The sequence below is a fragment of the Narcine bancroftii genome, chromosome 7, assembly GCF_036971445.1.
Source record: "Narcine bancroftii isolate sNarBan1 chromosome 7, sNarBan1.hap1, whole genome shotgun sequence".
Taxonomy (NCBI): Eukaryota; Metazoa; Chordata; class Chondrichthyes; order Torpediniformes; family Narcinidae; genus Narcine; species Narcine bancroftii.
The window spans coordinates 66429986-66446409 of record NC_091475.1 but is presented as its reverse complement, the minus strand read 5'-3'; the positions used below and the strand labels follow the sequence as shown (position 1 = coordinate 66446409).

At 38.9% G+C, this 16424-nt stretch overlaps 1 protein-coding gene across 2 annotated transcripts in view; it reads left to right on the top strand.

The window, feature by feature from the left end:
* The window catches only part of LOC138738985 (glypican-6-like), a 699276-nt gene that overhangs the window by 643786 nt on the left and 39066 nt on the right, over nt 1–16424 (top strand). For both annotated transcript variants that reach the window (XM_069890288.1, XM_069890289.1), the window contains one exon: nt 13860–13996. In XM_069890288.1, the coding sequence (XP_069746389.1) occupies nt 13860–13996 (137 nt within the window). The remainder of the gene's footprint in view (nt 1–13859; nt 13997–16424) is intronic.

Below are 16424 nucleotides of genomic sequence, written 5' to 3'. Positions count from 1 at the left end.
ATATGGACACCCTTTGTAGTTAATGCAGATTCACAACAGTAACTCCCTATGTAGTTAAGGCTAACTCATAACTCTGACACACTATAATTAATGCTGACTGACAACAGTCATACTCTGTGGTTAATCCTGATTCATAACAGTGACTCCTTGTGCAGTTAATGCTGACTCACCACAGTGACGCCCTGAATAGTTAATGCTGACTCTCCACAGAGACACCTGTGTGGTTAATGCTGACCCACAACAAAGTGACGCCTTGTGTAGTTAATGCTGACTCACCACAGTGACATGCTGTGTAGTTAATGCTGACCCACAACAGTGACGCCTTGTGTAATTAATGCTGACTCAACAGTGACACCTTGAATATTTAATGCTGACTCACAACAGAGACTCACTGTGTAGTTATTACTGTGTCATAACATGATACTTCCGACAGTTAATGCTGACCGACAATAGAACACCCTGTGTAGTTAATCCTGACTCGCAACAGTGACACCCTGTGTAGTTAATGCTGACTCACAAAAGTAACTCCCTGTTTAATTAATGGTGACTGACAACTTGACACCCTGTGTGGTTAATTCTGTCTCACAACAGTCTCACGCTGCGTGGTTAATTGCAACTCATGAGAGTGACACTCTATGTAGTTTATGCTGACTTACAATACTGACATTCTGTAATTAATGCTGACTCACTACAGTGATGCACTGAGTATTTAAAGCTGACTCACATGTGTTTTTAATGTGACTCATAACAGTGACTAACAGTGTAGTTACTTCTGACTCACAACAGTGATGCCCTGTGTGGTTAAATTTGACTCAAAACAGTGATACATGCTGTAGTTAATGGTCACTAACATCCATGACACCCTGTGCTTTAAATGCGGACTTACAACGTGGCTCCCAGTGCAGTTAATGCTGAGTCACAACAGTGACACCCAGTTCAGTTAATGCTGATTTTTCACATGACATCGTGTGTGGTTAATGATGACTCACAACAGTGACATCCTGTGTTGTTAATGCTGAGTTACAATATTACAATCTGTGTAGTTTATGCTGACTTACAATTGCGACTCCCTGTGCAGTTAATTATGACTCAAAACAGTGTCTCCCTGTGTATTTAATGCTGACTCACAACAGTGAATCGCTGTGTAGTTAATGCTGACTCAAAATAGTGACACCCTTTGTAGATAATGCTGACTCGCAACAGTGACACCCTGAGAAGTTAATGTTGGCTCACAACAGTGACACACTGTGAATATATTGCTGACTCACAATTGTGACTCCCTGTGCAATAAATGCAGACTCACTACTGTGACTCCCTGTAGAGTTACTGCTGACTCACCACTGTGAATCCCTTTACAGTTAATGCTGACTCACAAGTGTCTCCCTGCATCGGTAATGATGACTCACAACAGTGACACCCTGTACAGTTAATGCTGATTCACTTCAGTTATACACTGTGTAGTGTGACAGAGTATTTAGAGATAGTTTGGGAGGAATTGTTAGAGCAGCTTGCACACACACACTTTAAAACACAGAATATTTGCAGGACTTTTGCAGAATGCTTTTCGCAGGAGGCAACAAAGTATGGACAGCAGCTTGCCTGGGAGAGCATGTGATCTTTGCAGGCAGAGGAGAAGAGATTTCCTCTCAGAGAGGGAGGGAATAAAACAGAGAGGAGAGACACAGAAATTAGTTCCAGAAGGACAAAGCTGGAAAACGTTGGAAGGCTGTCTGGTCAAAGGAGATTGGCGATCTGAAAGGTGACCTGAAAGAAAGAGGATCTTCTGAAGGGGTCAAGTTTCATCAGCAAGACTGATTGAGAAGGAATCAGTTGAGGATGTCCTGGAAAAGTAATCTATCTCTGAAAACTAGCAAGAACCCTCCTGAGTGGTAACCATTTGCCTGTTAAGCACCAAAAAATGGTGAACTTTGTTAAAGCTAACTTCTGTGCACAGTACAAGAATTGCCTGCAACCAGTGAAATTGGATTGTGATCTGAAGAACTTTTCTAATCTTAAATATACATTACACACACCTGTGCTTAGTATTAGACGGGGGATTAAGTAGTTAGGTAGGTTAAGTTAAAGTTCAATTCTGTTTTCTTGTTCAAATATAATTAAAAACTACTTTTGTTTATGTAACCCTGTGTTGTGGTGCATAAAAAAACATATAGAAACATATAGGATTATGAAGGGTATGGATAGGATAGATGTAGAAAGGTTTTTTGAGCTGACCGGGGTAACTAAAACGAGAGGACACAGTCTCAAGATTCGGGGGAGTAGATTTAGGACAGAGATGAGGAAAAATAGTTTTTCCCAGAAAGTAGTGAGTGTTTGGAATTCTCTGACCAGGGAAGTGGTTGAGGCTGCTTCATTAAACATATTTAAAATTCGGTTAGATAAATTTTTACATGATAGAGGAATTAGGGGATATGGGGAGAAGGCAGGTAGGTGGAATTAGGTCATAAATTAGATCAGCCATGATCGTATTGAATGGTGGAGCAGACTCGATGGGCCATTTTTGGCCTACTCCTGTTCCTTGTTCCTATGTTCCTATATCTATTGCTGCTGGTTTTTGGGGTCCTCTGGACTCCGTAACAGTAGTTAATGCTGACTCACAGCAGTGACTCCCTTTGCAATAAATGTGGAGACACAACAGTGACACCATGAGTTGTTAATGCTGATTTACAACATGATACCCTGTGTAATTAATGCTGACTAACAACAGTAATGCCCTGTGTAGTTAATGCTGATTCACAACAGTGACACCTTGTGTACTTAATGCTGACTCAAAACACTGATGCCCTGTGTATTTAATGCTGACTCACAGTCATGACTTCTGTGCAATAAATGTGGACTAATAACAGTGACTCCCTGTGTCATATGTTACAAACCCAAAGGACCCAAAAACCCAACAGCAATAGATATTCACCACAACAATTAATTACTTAAACAAAAGTTGTTTTTTATTATCTTTAAATATGAAAACAGAATCAAACTTTAATTTATCTCTATTAACTTAACTAAACCCAACTTAACCGCCTTCTAATTCTAAGCGCACGTAATGTGTGTGTAAATTTAAGAAAAATTCTTTGGTTCACAGTTCAATCACTCTTCTCATTCTTCCAAGTTCTCTGGTTGCAGGCAATTCTTTGCACAGAATTTAACATTTATATAGTTCACCAGGCTTCAGTGCTCGAAAGGTAAATGTTTACCACTCAGGAAGGTTCTCGTAGGGTTTGCAGAGAAAGATCTGTTGTTCCATGATTTCCACAACTGAGGTACCACTACACAGAGTTATTTTCTGTTCCTGTTATTCCAAGAGAAACATCAGACTACTAGCCATCTGCCAATCTGGAGCTTTCTGTTTCAATTCCAACAAGCTTCCTGCTTGCTTCAGCTGTGACTTCAACTGCCCATGTGACTCTCTCACTTGTAAACCCCCCCCCCCCACCTTCTCCAGCAAACAATAGGAGTTAGTCTTTTGCTCTCATCTGTTGTCTTAGGTAAACAAAACTTTTCATCGATCTTTGAGTGAGCACTTTGCAGAAAGGTCAGAAGCCTTGTAAAAATGTTCAACACAGACGACCTGTCTCCAGTTGATTTATTTGATGACATCATTTCAATTAGCACCTATTGTAGAATGTGCATAACATTCTCCATTTTTTTCTATAAAGTTCACTGAATATGAATTCTTCAGTATTTCAAATAAGATCTGTTTTAAAATGTGTGCATGTATGTAACCTACTCTAATTTTACCAATTATCTCCAAAAAATATATTCCTTGACACATAACATGATACTCTCTGCAGTTAATGCTGAAAGACAACAGTGACACTCTGAGTAGCTAATGCTGACTCACAATAGTGACACCCTTGAAGTTAATGCTGACTCACAACAGTGTCCCTGTGTAGTTAATGCTGACTCAAGTTACTGACACCCTATGTAGTTAATGCTGATGCATAACAGTGTCCCTGTGAAGTTAATGCTAACTCACAGCAGTCACACACTGCTTGATTAATGGTGACTCACGACAGTGACACCACCTGTGTAGTTAATGCTGATTTAAAACATAACATCGTGTGTAGTTAATGCTGAGTCACAACAGTGACACCCTGTTTAGTTAGTGCACAGAAGTTAACATTTCTAAAGTTCACCAGGCTTTGATGCTTGAAAGGTTAATGGTTATCGCTCAAGAAGGTTCGTGTCAGTTTTCAGAGAGAGATTTTGTTGTATGCTGACACCCTCATCTGTTTCCTTTTTTAATCAGCCACTTCAGTGTCTTGCTGAAGAAACTTACCCCATCAGGGTTCTCCAAATTATAACCTCTTTCTTTCAGATCACCACAGAGTTCTTTCTTTTTTCTCTTATTTCAAGTAAAACATTAGACAGACAGTCCCCTCTTCTTGCATGAACAACAAGGGCTTTGACCAGGCACTCACAACCCGTCTTCCAAATGGGGTTTTCCACAAGCTTGCCAGCAAAAGGGGTGGAGTAAGAGACAGGGATTCAAGTTCATGGACCACTGGGACCTTTTTTAGGGGAGATGGAACCTATACCTTAATGATGGATTACATCTGAAGCCCAGAGGGTCCAGTCTCCTGGCAGGGGCATTTGTTAGGGCTGCCAGGGGAGCTTTAAACTAGTATAGCTGGGGACAGGGGTTCAAGTAAGGGAGGACACCAGAGAGAGGGTTTGTAGGCAAAGGAAAAAGGCATATACACATAATTTTGGGGTGGAATAGCAGAAAGTAATGAATAGATGCTATATTGACAATCGTGAGAATGGTAGAGTGGGTGATAGGTAGAAGGTCGGATGCGAGAGATCTCTGAGATGTATTTATTTCAATGCGAAGAGTGTTGTAAGGAAGGTGGATGAGCTAAAGGTGTGGATTGACACGTGGCATTATGATGTTGTTGATGTTAGCGAGACGTTGTTGAAGGAGGGTTGTGACTGGCAGTTAAATATTACAGGATTTCACTTCTTTAGATGTGACAGAATTGGAGGAGTAAGAGGGAGAGGAGTGGCATTACTTGTCAGAGAAGATATTACAGCAGTGCTGAGGCAAGATAGACTGGAGGGTTCATTAAGGGAGGCAATGTGGGTATAAGGGTGAGGTTATGTTATAGGCTGCCAAATGGGGAGAGGGAACTAGAAGAGGAAATGTGCAAGGAAATAGGTAAGATGTGCAGTAGGAATAGGGTGGTGTTGGTTGGGGATTTCAATTTTCCTAACAGATTGGGAAACACAGTCAGTGAGAGGGGAGGATGGCTTAGAGTTTATACAATGTGTTCAGGACTGCTTTTTGCAGTAGTATGTGGAGATGCCCACTAGAGGGGGAGCAGTGTTATAGCTGTTGTTAGGGACTAAAATAGGGCAGGTGACAGAAGTGTGCATTGGTGAGAACTTTGGATCCAGTGATCATGGGTCCATTAGCTTTAGCTTAATGATGGAAAGGGATAGGTTAGGTCTGAAGTTAAAGGTCTTCGAGTTGGAGAAGGCCAGATTTGAAGAAATGAGAAGGGATTTGCTGAAAATTATATGGGCTGATCTTTTTTTTCTGGAAAGGATGTCGAGGAGATTTGGAGGGTATTTAAAGAAGAGATATTGGGAGTACAGGATCTTAACGTGCCAGTCAACCATGGTTTTCTGGAAAAATTAGGAAGTTGGTTCAGGATAAGAGGGATCCATTTACTAAATTTAAGAAGCAAAAAATGGATAAGATGTATGATTATTACATAGATTGCAGAAAAAACCTTAAGAAGGAAATTAGAAAGGCAAAAATAAGTTATGAGGTGTCAATAGCTGATAAGGTAAAAGTGAATCCTACAGATATGTGAATAGTAAAAGCAGAGTTAAGGATAGAATAGGATGGCTGGAAAATGAGAGCAGTGATCTGTGTGAGGAACCATATCAGATGGGAGAGATATTAAACAATTTTTTCTCATCTGTGTTCATGACAGAAAAGGACATTGGACTATGTGAGATAAGTGAGGCAAATGGCTTAGTTATCGAAAAAATAGGGTAAAAGTGGATAAGTCTCCTGGTCCTGATGGGATTTTCCCCAGAACATTAAGGGAGGTCAGGGAGTAAATAGCGGAGGTACTGTCAGTGATTTTTCAATGATCACTCGAGGAGTGTGTGGTGCCGAGGGATTAGAGGGTTGCTAATGTAGTTTAAAAAAGGCATGAGGTATCACCAAGTAATTATAGACCTGTAAGCTTAACTTCGGTGGTAGGGAAAGTTAGCAGGGTATTCTTAAAGATGGTGTGTATAAATATCTAGATAAGCAGGGATTGATCAGGAGCACCCAGCATGGGTTTGTGAAGGGGTAGTCATGTTTGATGAACCTTGTTGAGTTTTTTGAAGAAGTGACAAGAAAGGTGGATGAAGGTAGGTCAAAAATCCATATGTTTGATTCCATATTTTCACCAAACTCCTAAATTTTTGTCCATATGCTTCTGGAACCAACTCATAAGCTTTCAATACTGCTTGTTTAGTCTATCTGGATTTTAGCAAAGCTTTTGAAAAGGTTCCACATGAAAGGTTTGTAAGGAAGGTTCAGTCACTAGAGATTAATAGAGAAATAGTAAGATGGGTTCAAAGGTGACTGGAGGAGAGACAGCAGAGGGTCATGGTGGACAACTGTCATTGGGATGGAAGCCTGTGATGAGTGGCATGCCTCAGGGATCGGTGCTAGGTCCCCTGTTGTTCATAATTATTATTAATGATTTGGATGATGGGGTGGTTAATTGGGTAAGTCAATACCAGACGATATGAAAATAGGGGTGGTGGATAGCGAGGAAGGTTTTCAAGGATTACAGAGGGATTTGGTTTGGAAAGTTGGGCTGAAAGAAGGCAGATAGAATTTAATGTAGAAAAGTGTCAGGTGCTTCATTTCGGGAAAAAATAATCAAAATGTAGTAAAGGGGAGGACATTGGGGCATGCACTAGAAGAAAGAGATCTTGGAGTTTTGGTGCAGCGTTCCTTGAAGGTGGATTCCCATATTGATAGGGTGGTTAAGAAGGCATTTGGTATGTTAGCCTTCATAAATCATAGCATAGAATATAGGAGCTGAGAAATGATGCTGCGACTGTTTAAGGCATTGGTGAGGCCAGGTTTGGAGTATTGTGTTCAGTTCTGGTCTCCAAATTATAGAAAGGATATAGATAAGGTAGAGAGGGTGCAGAAAAGATTTACAAGGATGTTGCCTGGCTTAAAATACCTAGAGGTTAGGACTTTATTCATTGGAACTTAGACGGTTGAGAGGGGACTTGATAGAGGTGCTTAAAATTATGAAAGGAATGGATTGACTAGATGCAAGTAGACTTTTCCCCTGAGATCAGGGGAGGTTAAAACAAGAGGACACAAGTTGAGCTTAAGGGGGCAAAATTTTAGGAGAAACATTAGAGGATGTTTCTTCACTCAGAGAGTGGTGGCTGAATGGAATAATCTTCCAGAGGAGATATTGCAGCAGGGTTCTTTCTGTCATTTAAGAGAAGGTTTGATGTGTAGATGGATATGAGGGTGTTGGAGGGTTATGGGTGGAGAGTGGGAAGGGGGAACCAATGGAGTTGTTCAAGTGAACCGGCTTGGAGTCAAAGGGCAGATATGGCTGTTTCTGTGTTGTAAACTGTTATATCATTATGTGGTTCCAATCCCAGCTGCTGCTGTAAAACTGTAGAACTGATCTCTGTCTCTCTCTCTCTCTCTCTCTCTCTCTCTCTCTTTCTCAGAGAGAAAGTCTCTTTGACTCTCTCTGCTTGAAAAACCACATGACCCTCTTAGTTCCCTCCAGACAATGTGCGGCTCCGACAAGCTCTTTCATCTGTTGCCTTTTTGTAAACAACAATCCATTAATGAAGTCTCTTGGGCACTCGCTATCAACTGGATCTTCCTCAGCTCCTATCATTTTCTTAGACAAAGACCTTGTTACAGCACATGCAGGATATATCTCACAATCTTCTTCAACCTCATCCTTACTAGGTCTATTTGTTAATCTCAAAACTCAGCCAAAATCCTCCGCCAAAGCATTCCCTAAGATGAAACTCCCTGCATGGGTAAATTTGAAATTACTCCTACCACAACAGGTCCGTTAACTAATTCTGAATTTAGCACTTTGTTATGAAGAGATATTGACTCTACCTCACCTCCAGCACTTTTAATTAAAGTTGTGTCTCCTGTGTCACAACTTCTAATCAAGAGTTAAAACATTTTCCAGCAACAGTGACTGAGCAGCCCCAGTATCTCTAAGAATTTTTACTGGAACCTGTGATTCTCCCTCCTTTACTGAAACCAAGCCCTCTGACACAAAAGGTTTGAAAATATCCATGACATGATTATGAGGTTTGGAACATCTGCTCTCTTTAAATTCAACTGTCTGAACCTTCTTTTCTCATCTCTTTTACAGTACTACTCAATTCGCAATAACATGACCAGGTTTCTTACAAAAATGACATAAAAATCCAGAAGTTCAGTCCTTTCCCACCTTACCTTCACCTTTTCTCTTTACATTCTTCCCAGACTTAGTTTAAGACTTATTAGTCTGCTCCATATTAACCTTCTGATCAGGCTTATTAATCTGTTCCACATTAACTCCCTATAATTGCTTACTATTCTGAAATGTATTTTTGTGTATTAGGGCAAATTCATCAACTAACCTAGCCATTTGCCGCCACGTCCCGACATCTCACTCATCCAGGTATAATTTAATCTCAGTTGGAATACATCTTTTAATTTCCTAAATTAATATAAATTCTCTCAATCTGTCAAAATCATTATTTATTCCTTTTGAGGCCCACCAATGGTCAAAACATACAGATTTATTCAAAGCAAAATCCATATGTTTGATTCCATATTTTCACCAAACTCCTAAATTTTTGTCCATATGCTTCTGGAACCAACTCATAAGCTTTCAATACTGCTTGTTTAACAGTATCATAATTTTCCACTTGGTCTGTAGTTAAACTACAATATGCAATTTGTGCTTTTCCTTTCAATACACTTTGGAGCATAAGAGGCCATTTTTCTTTTGACCATCTTGAGCTCTCAGCAACCTTTTCAAAAAGCTAAAAACATGTATCTATATCTTCTTCATCAAAAGGAGGAATAGATTTACCTCTCTACTAACCAAAAACTTCTCCCCAGGAGTTACAGCCTCAATCCTCTTACTTATCTCCATCTCAATTTTTAACTTTCTAATTGAAACTGTCTATCCCTGAGCTGGGTTTATTAAATACACCAATACATCATCAGCAAATAAATTAATTTTATACTCCTCGTCTAAAACTTTCATACCCTGTGTCTGTGTATTTTGTCTTATCAACTGTGCTAAGGTTCAATCACTAACGCAAACAAAGCTGGTGATAAAGGACAACCTTGACGAGTTGATCGAGTTAACTTAAAGGGTTCCGAAATCAAACCATTCGTCAATACTCTAGCTACTGGTTTAGTATATAGAGCCCTAATCCAACCAATAAAAAAAGGACCAAACTTGAATTTTTCCAAAACTTTAAATGAAGAAGTTCCATTCAACTCTATCAAATGCCTTTTCTGCATCTAGAGATATCACCATCGGGTGATCTGAAGATTGTCGAAATCTATTAATCAAAATAATCACACCCAAAATGTTATCTGAAGCATATCTATTCTTTATAAAACCTGCTCGATCAATATGAATCAACTTAGGTAAAAATTTAGCCAATCTATTTGCTAATATTTTAGCTATTATTTCATAATCTACATTTAACAACAAAATGGGTCTATATGAAGATACCTTCAAAGGATCTCTATCTTTTTTTGGAATTACTGTAATTAAAGCTCTAGAACAAGACTCAGGTAATTCATAATGTTCTCCAACTTGACGTAATACATCCGAAACACTGTAGATAAATCATCATAAAAAATTTTATAAAATTCAACCGAAAATCCATCATCACCAGGCGATTTACCGTTCGGCAGTTCCAGCATAGCCATTTTAATTTCCAAATCAGTAAATGGTTCTTCTAACTCCTGTATATCTGGATCCTCTAATATCGATAAATTCAACTGTGATTAAAAAAAAGATCAATTGATCCAGTTTCTTGTTTTCCTTCAGGTGTATATAACTTTTTATAAAATGAATAAAATTCATCATTAATCTCATGAGGTTATAAGTGATAAGGGAATTCCGTCTAACAGCATTAATAGTCCTCGAAATCTGTTCTTTCTTTAATTGCCACGCCATTACCATAATGTGCTTTCTGTCCCCATTCATAATACCGTTGTTTAGTCCTATTAATCACACATTCAAATTTATAAGATTGCAAAGTAGTATATTCCAATTTCAATCTAGATAATTCTATTTTCTGATCATCTGTAGCATCTTTCTGAAATTCCTTTTCTAAATCAATCTGTTTCTCTAATTCAAAACTCAGATTTAATCGATTCTTTTTAATTTTAGAAGTATGACTAATTATTTGTCCTCTCAAATAGGCTTTCATAGTATCCCATAATACAAATTTACTTTGAACAGAATTAGAATTTTCTTTCAAAAAAAATAAATTTGTTTTTTCAAAATATCAATGAATTCCAAATTTTTTAACAACATTGTATTAAACCTCCAAAGATAGGCCCCTTTGATTTTCTCAGAAGTTTCATATGTAAAATATAACAAAGAATGATCTGAAATCACCCTACTTTTATATTCCGCTTGTTGTATTTTCCCTTGTAAATGTGTCGATACTAAAAAGAAGTCAATCCTTGAAAATGATTCATGTCTAGAAGAATAAAAGGAGAAATCTTTCTCTGTCGGATTAAGACGTCTCCAAATATCTACTAAATTAAGATCTTTCATCAATGCTTGAACCTGAACTGCCATCTTGGATTTCTTAACTTTCTTCAGAGATTTATCTAATAAAGGTTACAAAACACAATTAAAATCACCACCAACTAAAATATTATCATTATCCTGACCCAAACATAAAAATGCATCTGAAATAAATATTTCATCATCTATGCACTTAATTGTTGACAAAATAATAAATCTTCAGGAGAATACAGTCTTCCTGTGGAATTTTATAAAGAATTTAAAGATTTGATAATAGAGATCCTTTAAAATCAGCTCCTTTCGATCAATTTCATTGCTGAGTGTTGATTATAAAATTATAGTGAAGACATTACCAGATAGAATGAACAATTTTTTACCTAAATTAGTAAATACTGATCAAACTGGGTTTGTTAAAAATAGGCAATCCTCTGAAAATGTAGCAAGGTTATTAAATATAATTCATTTAGCGCAAAAAAGGGGAGACTTAAGTGTAACAGTAGCATTAGATTCATAAAAGCAGTTTGATAGACTGGAATGGGTTTTTCTGTTTAAAGTTTTAAGTAAATTTGGTTTTGGATTTGATTTTATAAATTGGATTAAAGCACTTTATAAGACCCTCAAAACTAAAGTAATAACTAATGGACAGATAGTTCAATCATTTAATTTAACTACATTGAGTAGACAAAGGTGTCCTTTTCCCCCAGCTCTGTATATATTGACTATAGAGCCTCTTGTGCAAATGATTTGTATAGATGAACAGTTAAAAGCTTTAGGGTAAACTAAATGGAACATAAGATTAGTTTATTTGCAGATGATATTTTTGGCATATTTGACTCAACCACAATTATCCTTACCTAGACTTTATGATCAATTTGATAGACCATGGAAGAATTTCTGGTTAAATTGAAAGTGAAGTGATGACATTAATACAAGGCGATAATTTACAATGTCAAAATGATTTTCAATTTGGTGTTCTAATTAGTTTTTATTTTCCTTTTTTTTCTTTTTATATTCAACATGTTTCCTTAGTTTCATTAGTTTCCTTTGTATGCTATTTTGATATTTGAAAAAACTGTATCTATGCATGTATTTATTCTAAATAAAATATTCCAAACAAAGCAAAAAGGTACTGATTTTCTAAAGGTGGAATTTTGAAAAAATCTGTTATCCGATATAATTAATTAATTTATTATCATATACAGTATAAAATGTACATGTACATCAAAATTCTTACATGCTCCAAGCAAGTTTATTGTAAAATGCACTACAACAACCAAAATAATGACAGTAGTATAATTAATTGAAATAAAAAGGAAAAATGTGTACAAAAATGAATAGATAATAAATATCCAAGAGCATCTAGCGACTGGAGTAGCATTTGATAATTCTATTGTGGTATTAGAACAGTACATGACCTTGTAACAAGGGGAGGTTCAAAGAAAGTTAACACTGTACCAGATTTTGGGTTATATTTCACAATCTTTACTCAAGTTAACTTCAAAATCTTGAAGGACTGTTCATGCTACTGCTGTGAGAATGCATTTTAAGGTCAGTTTACCCGTCAGGAGATGCAAGAGGACCACCTCCATGAAACAAATCTAGTCTGTGGTCTCAAAGCAGGCTTGCAGTACTGCTGTGCCCCCCCACCCCCCAACCTCGGCCATGTCCTGATCTCCCTGCAAACTGATCTAGTTTGTTTTGCCAGCATTCTGCCAGAGCTAGCAGGATGGATCTGCGATCCAAATATCCAAAGAGGTCATGAGGTGCAGCCTTGTACGAACATGGGATTTTGGTCTACACCTAATCAAGGCTTTTTAATCCTCTCGTGGCAGTTGACATGCTGTTGAAACCATGGTCAGACTGTTTTCAAGTTGGAGAGCTTGAATTACAATGATGGCACCATCAGGGTGGGAGGACTGGGCTTCACAGATGGCAGCGTAAAGCTCCTTCATTGCTTCACCTTCATTAGCTGAGGGCAGAAGATGAACTGTGGCAATGAGGGTGAGTGAGAATTCCTGGGGAAGTAAAATGGTCTGAAATTCACCAGGAGGTACTTTAACTCTGCTCAACAGATGTTCTTTATAACAGAGATATTTGTGCACCAATTCCCATTGATGTAAATGCACAGTTCCCCTATCTGAGACTTTCCGGAAGGAACAGCATCACTGTCTGCCCTGAAGGAGATAAGGTCATCTACCTGGATCGCTATGACTGGAATAGAGGACAGCAGCCTTGCAGATCTCTCTGGTTCAGATTGAGCCTCAGGTCATCCATTTTCTTGTCTACTGATCTTACATTTGGGAGTAAGATCATCAGGATTGTGGGTTTGAAGGGGTTATCTCTCTGTTGAACCCCAATGTTGGCCCATTTTCCACACTTCTGCCTTCTCCAGCAGTGTGTGTTGGGTGGTGTCTCCCTGATGGTTGCTCTCTGCTGGTAGGGAGGGTTTTGCCTGTAATGTCCTGGGCTGTGTCCACAATCGCAATCTCTGCTCTCAATTTCAGTAAGTTAAAACTACTCATTCTCTTCCCAGTCTGATCCAGGTTCAATTTTTTAAAAATTGACAGGTGCATGGACAGGAGTGATATGATCCGGGTGCAGGTCAGAAGGACTTTGCAGAAAAATAGTTTGGCATGATCAAGAAAGGCCAGAGGGCCTATTTCTGTGATGGAGTGTTATATGGTTCTACGCTTTTAAATGTTATGTAATATGAGCTAAGTCTTTCAGCGAATATCAGGATTGAAGTGTCATGCAAAAGAAAGGTTGAACTGCATCAGATTATAGCAATGGTTTGATGTAAATTTATTTTTCCAATTTTACTTTCCAATATCTTTATATATTATTTTATTTATTTTATTTATATATATTTAAAATTTCTTCTTCTTTCTTTTTTTTTCTTTGGCTTGGCTTCGCGGACGAAGATTTATGGAGGGGGTAAAATTATTATATATATATATATATATATTGCAACTATATGACCAAAATTACTATTTCATTGACTCCATTTCATTGCTGTTGCTGATTAAAATGCTCTTTACTTTCATTACATCTCAGATCACTGACATTAAGGAGAAACTGAAGTTGGCTAAGAAGTTCTGGTCCACACTACCTTACACAATTTGTAATGATGATAAAGTAACATCTGGTGTATCCGATGAAGCAGAATGCTGGAATGGACATAACAAAGGCAGGTGAGATACAGTGGATGACACCAGCTTATTAGAATTGAGAATCTAGTGTACAATTGGCTGAATGGCACACCAACAACAATCTCGCATTCAATATCACCGAAACCAAGTTAGGAAGGGAAAACCAGAGGTGTGGATCCAGTGATCATGGGGGGATCATACATGGAGAGGGTGAGCAAATTTAAGTTCTTGGGAGTCACTATCTTGGAGGATCTTTCCTGGACCCAACACATTAATGGCATTGTGAAGGGAGCACGTCAGCACCTCTTCTACCTCAGGAGTTTGCGGAGGTTTGGTATACTACCAGAAACCCTGGCAAAGTATGCTGACTGGCTGCATCAACGTCTGGTATGAGGACATCAATATCCCCAAACATAAAGTCCTGCAAAAGATTGTGGACACAGCCCAGGACATTACAGGCAAAACCCTCCCTACCAGCGGAGAGCAACCATCAGGGAGACACCACCCAACACACACTGCTGCCATCAGGAAAGAGGTGTAGGTCCCACAAGACTCACACCACCAGGTTCAGGAACATCTGCTCCCTCTCCACCATCAGTCTCCTCAACAACAAACTCAACCAGGGAATCATTTAAGGACCCTTACTTGTGTACGTTATTGATTTTTTTTCCCCTCTATGTAGTGCACAGTCAGTTGGTTTATTTGTTCACATGTGCACATTGGGTACAGTTTCTTTTTGCACGACCAATAAGTGATCATTCTGCCTTGCCCACAGGGAAAAGAATCTCAGGGTTGTATGTGATGTCATGTATGTACTCTGACAGTAAATCTGAAAGCTGACAATTATGACTCATTTATAAACTGGAGTAGCATTTGATAATTCTATTGTGGTATTAGAACAGTACATGACCTTGTAACAAGGGGAGGTTCAAAGAAAGTTAACACTGTACCAGATTTTGGGTTATATTTCACAATCTTTACTCAAGTTAACTTCAAAATCTTGAAGGGCTGTTCATGCTACTGCTGTGAGAATGCATTTTAAGGTCAGTTTACCTGTCAGGAGATGCAAGAGGACCACCTCCATGAAACAAATCTAGTCTGTGGTCTCAAAGCAGGCTTGCAGTACAGCTGATAAGCATTATTGGTGCTGGGAGTTGTCAAATGTGCAATGCACAACAATAAATCTTGAAGGAGCCAATTAGTTTCACCTTGAAAATGGTTGATGATAACAATGTTATTTGAGGAAAAATAACCAGATTCAGCAATCAACTTGTTGCATAAATGGCAGTTAGCAATTTTGCAGTATGTTATCAAGATTCAAGATTATTTTATTTTTATGTGATAAAGCACATGCAATATTGCACAAAATTGAATTTAGTCTGCAATAAGGCAAACAATTATGTTTTTTCAATAGCATTTGCGTGATTTTACCAGTTTGAAGAATGTTGGAGGCCTCAGCATTGGTCATTCACACATCTCCATTTTCTTACATGAGTTTAGACAGCACACCAGAAGTGCAGTGATTAAAGAGGTGGGACTTGCAAGATGCGTCATTGATACATCCTATTCATTAGCCCACTGTTCACGGAATGCCTGCAGTTATCTTTAGACTGCAGGCATTCCGGGAAATTTACTCGGGGTCTATGAGGTAAAATAACAGAATGGGAATGGCACTGTCATTCCCATTCCTATCTTTTTACACAGCATGCTTTCTGGGAAAATGGCAATAATTTCCTGAAACACAGTAGCTGTGTAAAGAACACAAAAGATTCACCATCAGCAGGATGCCCCCCTTAGAATGAGAGAAAGAGAAGCAAAAGAGAGGTTACTGAGCATCCTGGATTCACCTCCAGCTTCTGCAGCCACACAAACTTCAGTCCAAACCATGGACAATCCGAACTCCAGATCCAAACTTCTGATATGATCAGGATGCTTTCTTTCAGCATCCAAGGCCCCTTGCGAACCACTCCTGACCTCAGCACCCTGTCACATCCTGGTGCCAATACTTGGTACCCCTTCAGCATTACACAGCTTGGTGTGAATATTCACCGGACTGATTTACTGCATCCAGAGCTCCCTTTCTGGCCATCTCTACATCAGAGAGATGGGGGACAAATTTGCTGAGCACCTTTGCTGCGTCCACACCAGTGACAGAGACCTCCCAGTAGCCAACCATTTCAGTTCTTTGTCACCCTCCCACACTCACATGTGTCTCCATGGCTTTATGTACTGTCCTACGACCACCAGCAAGTTGAGGTACAACAGCTGATTTTCTGTCTGGGCAACCTCCAACTAGATGGCCTTAACATCGACTTTTCTGCTTTATGCTAACCTGTTCTTCTCTCCCCCTTCCCCCTCCCTTCTCCCAGCCATCTCTCCTCCCTCGATCGCTGTTGTCCCCTCCCTCCCTTCACCCAACCATCCCTCCTCCCTCAATCACTGCTGTCTCCTTCCTCCCTTCCCCCTCCAT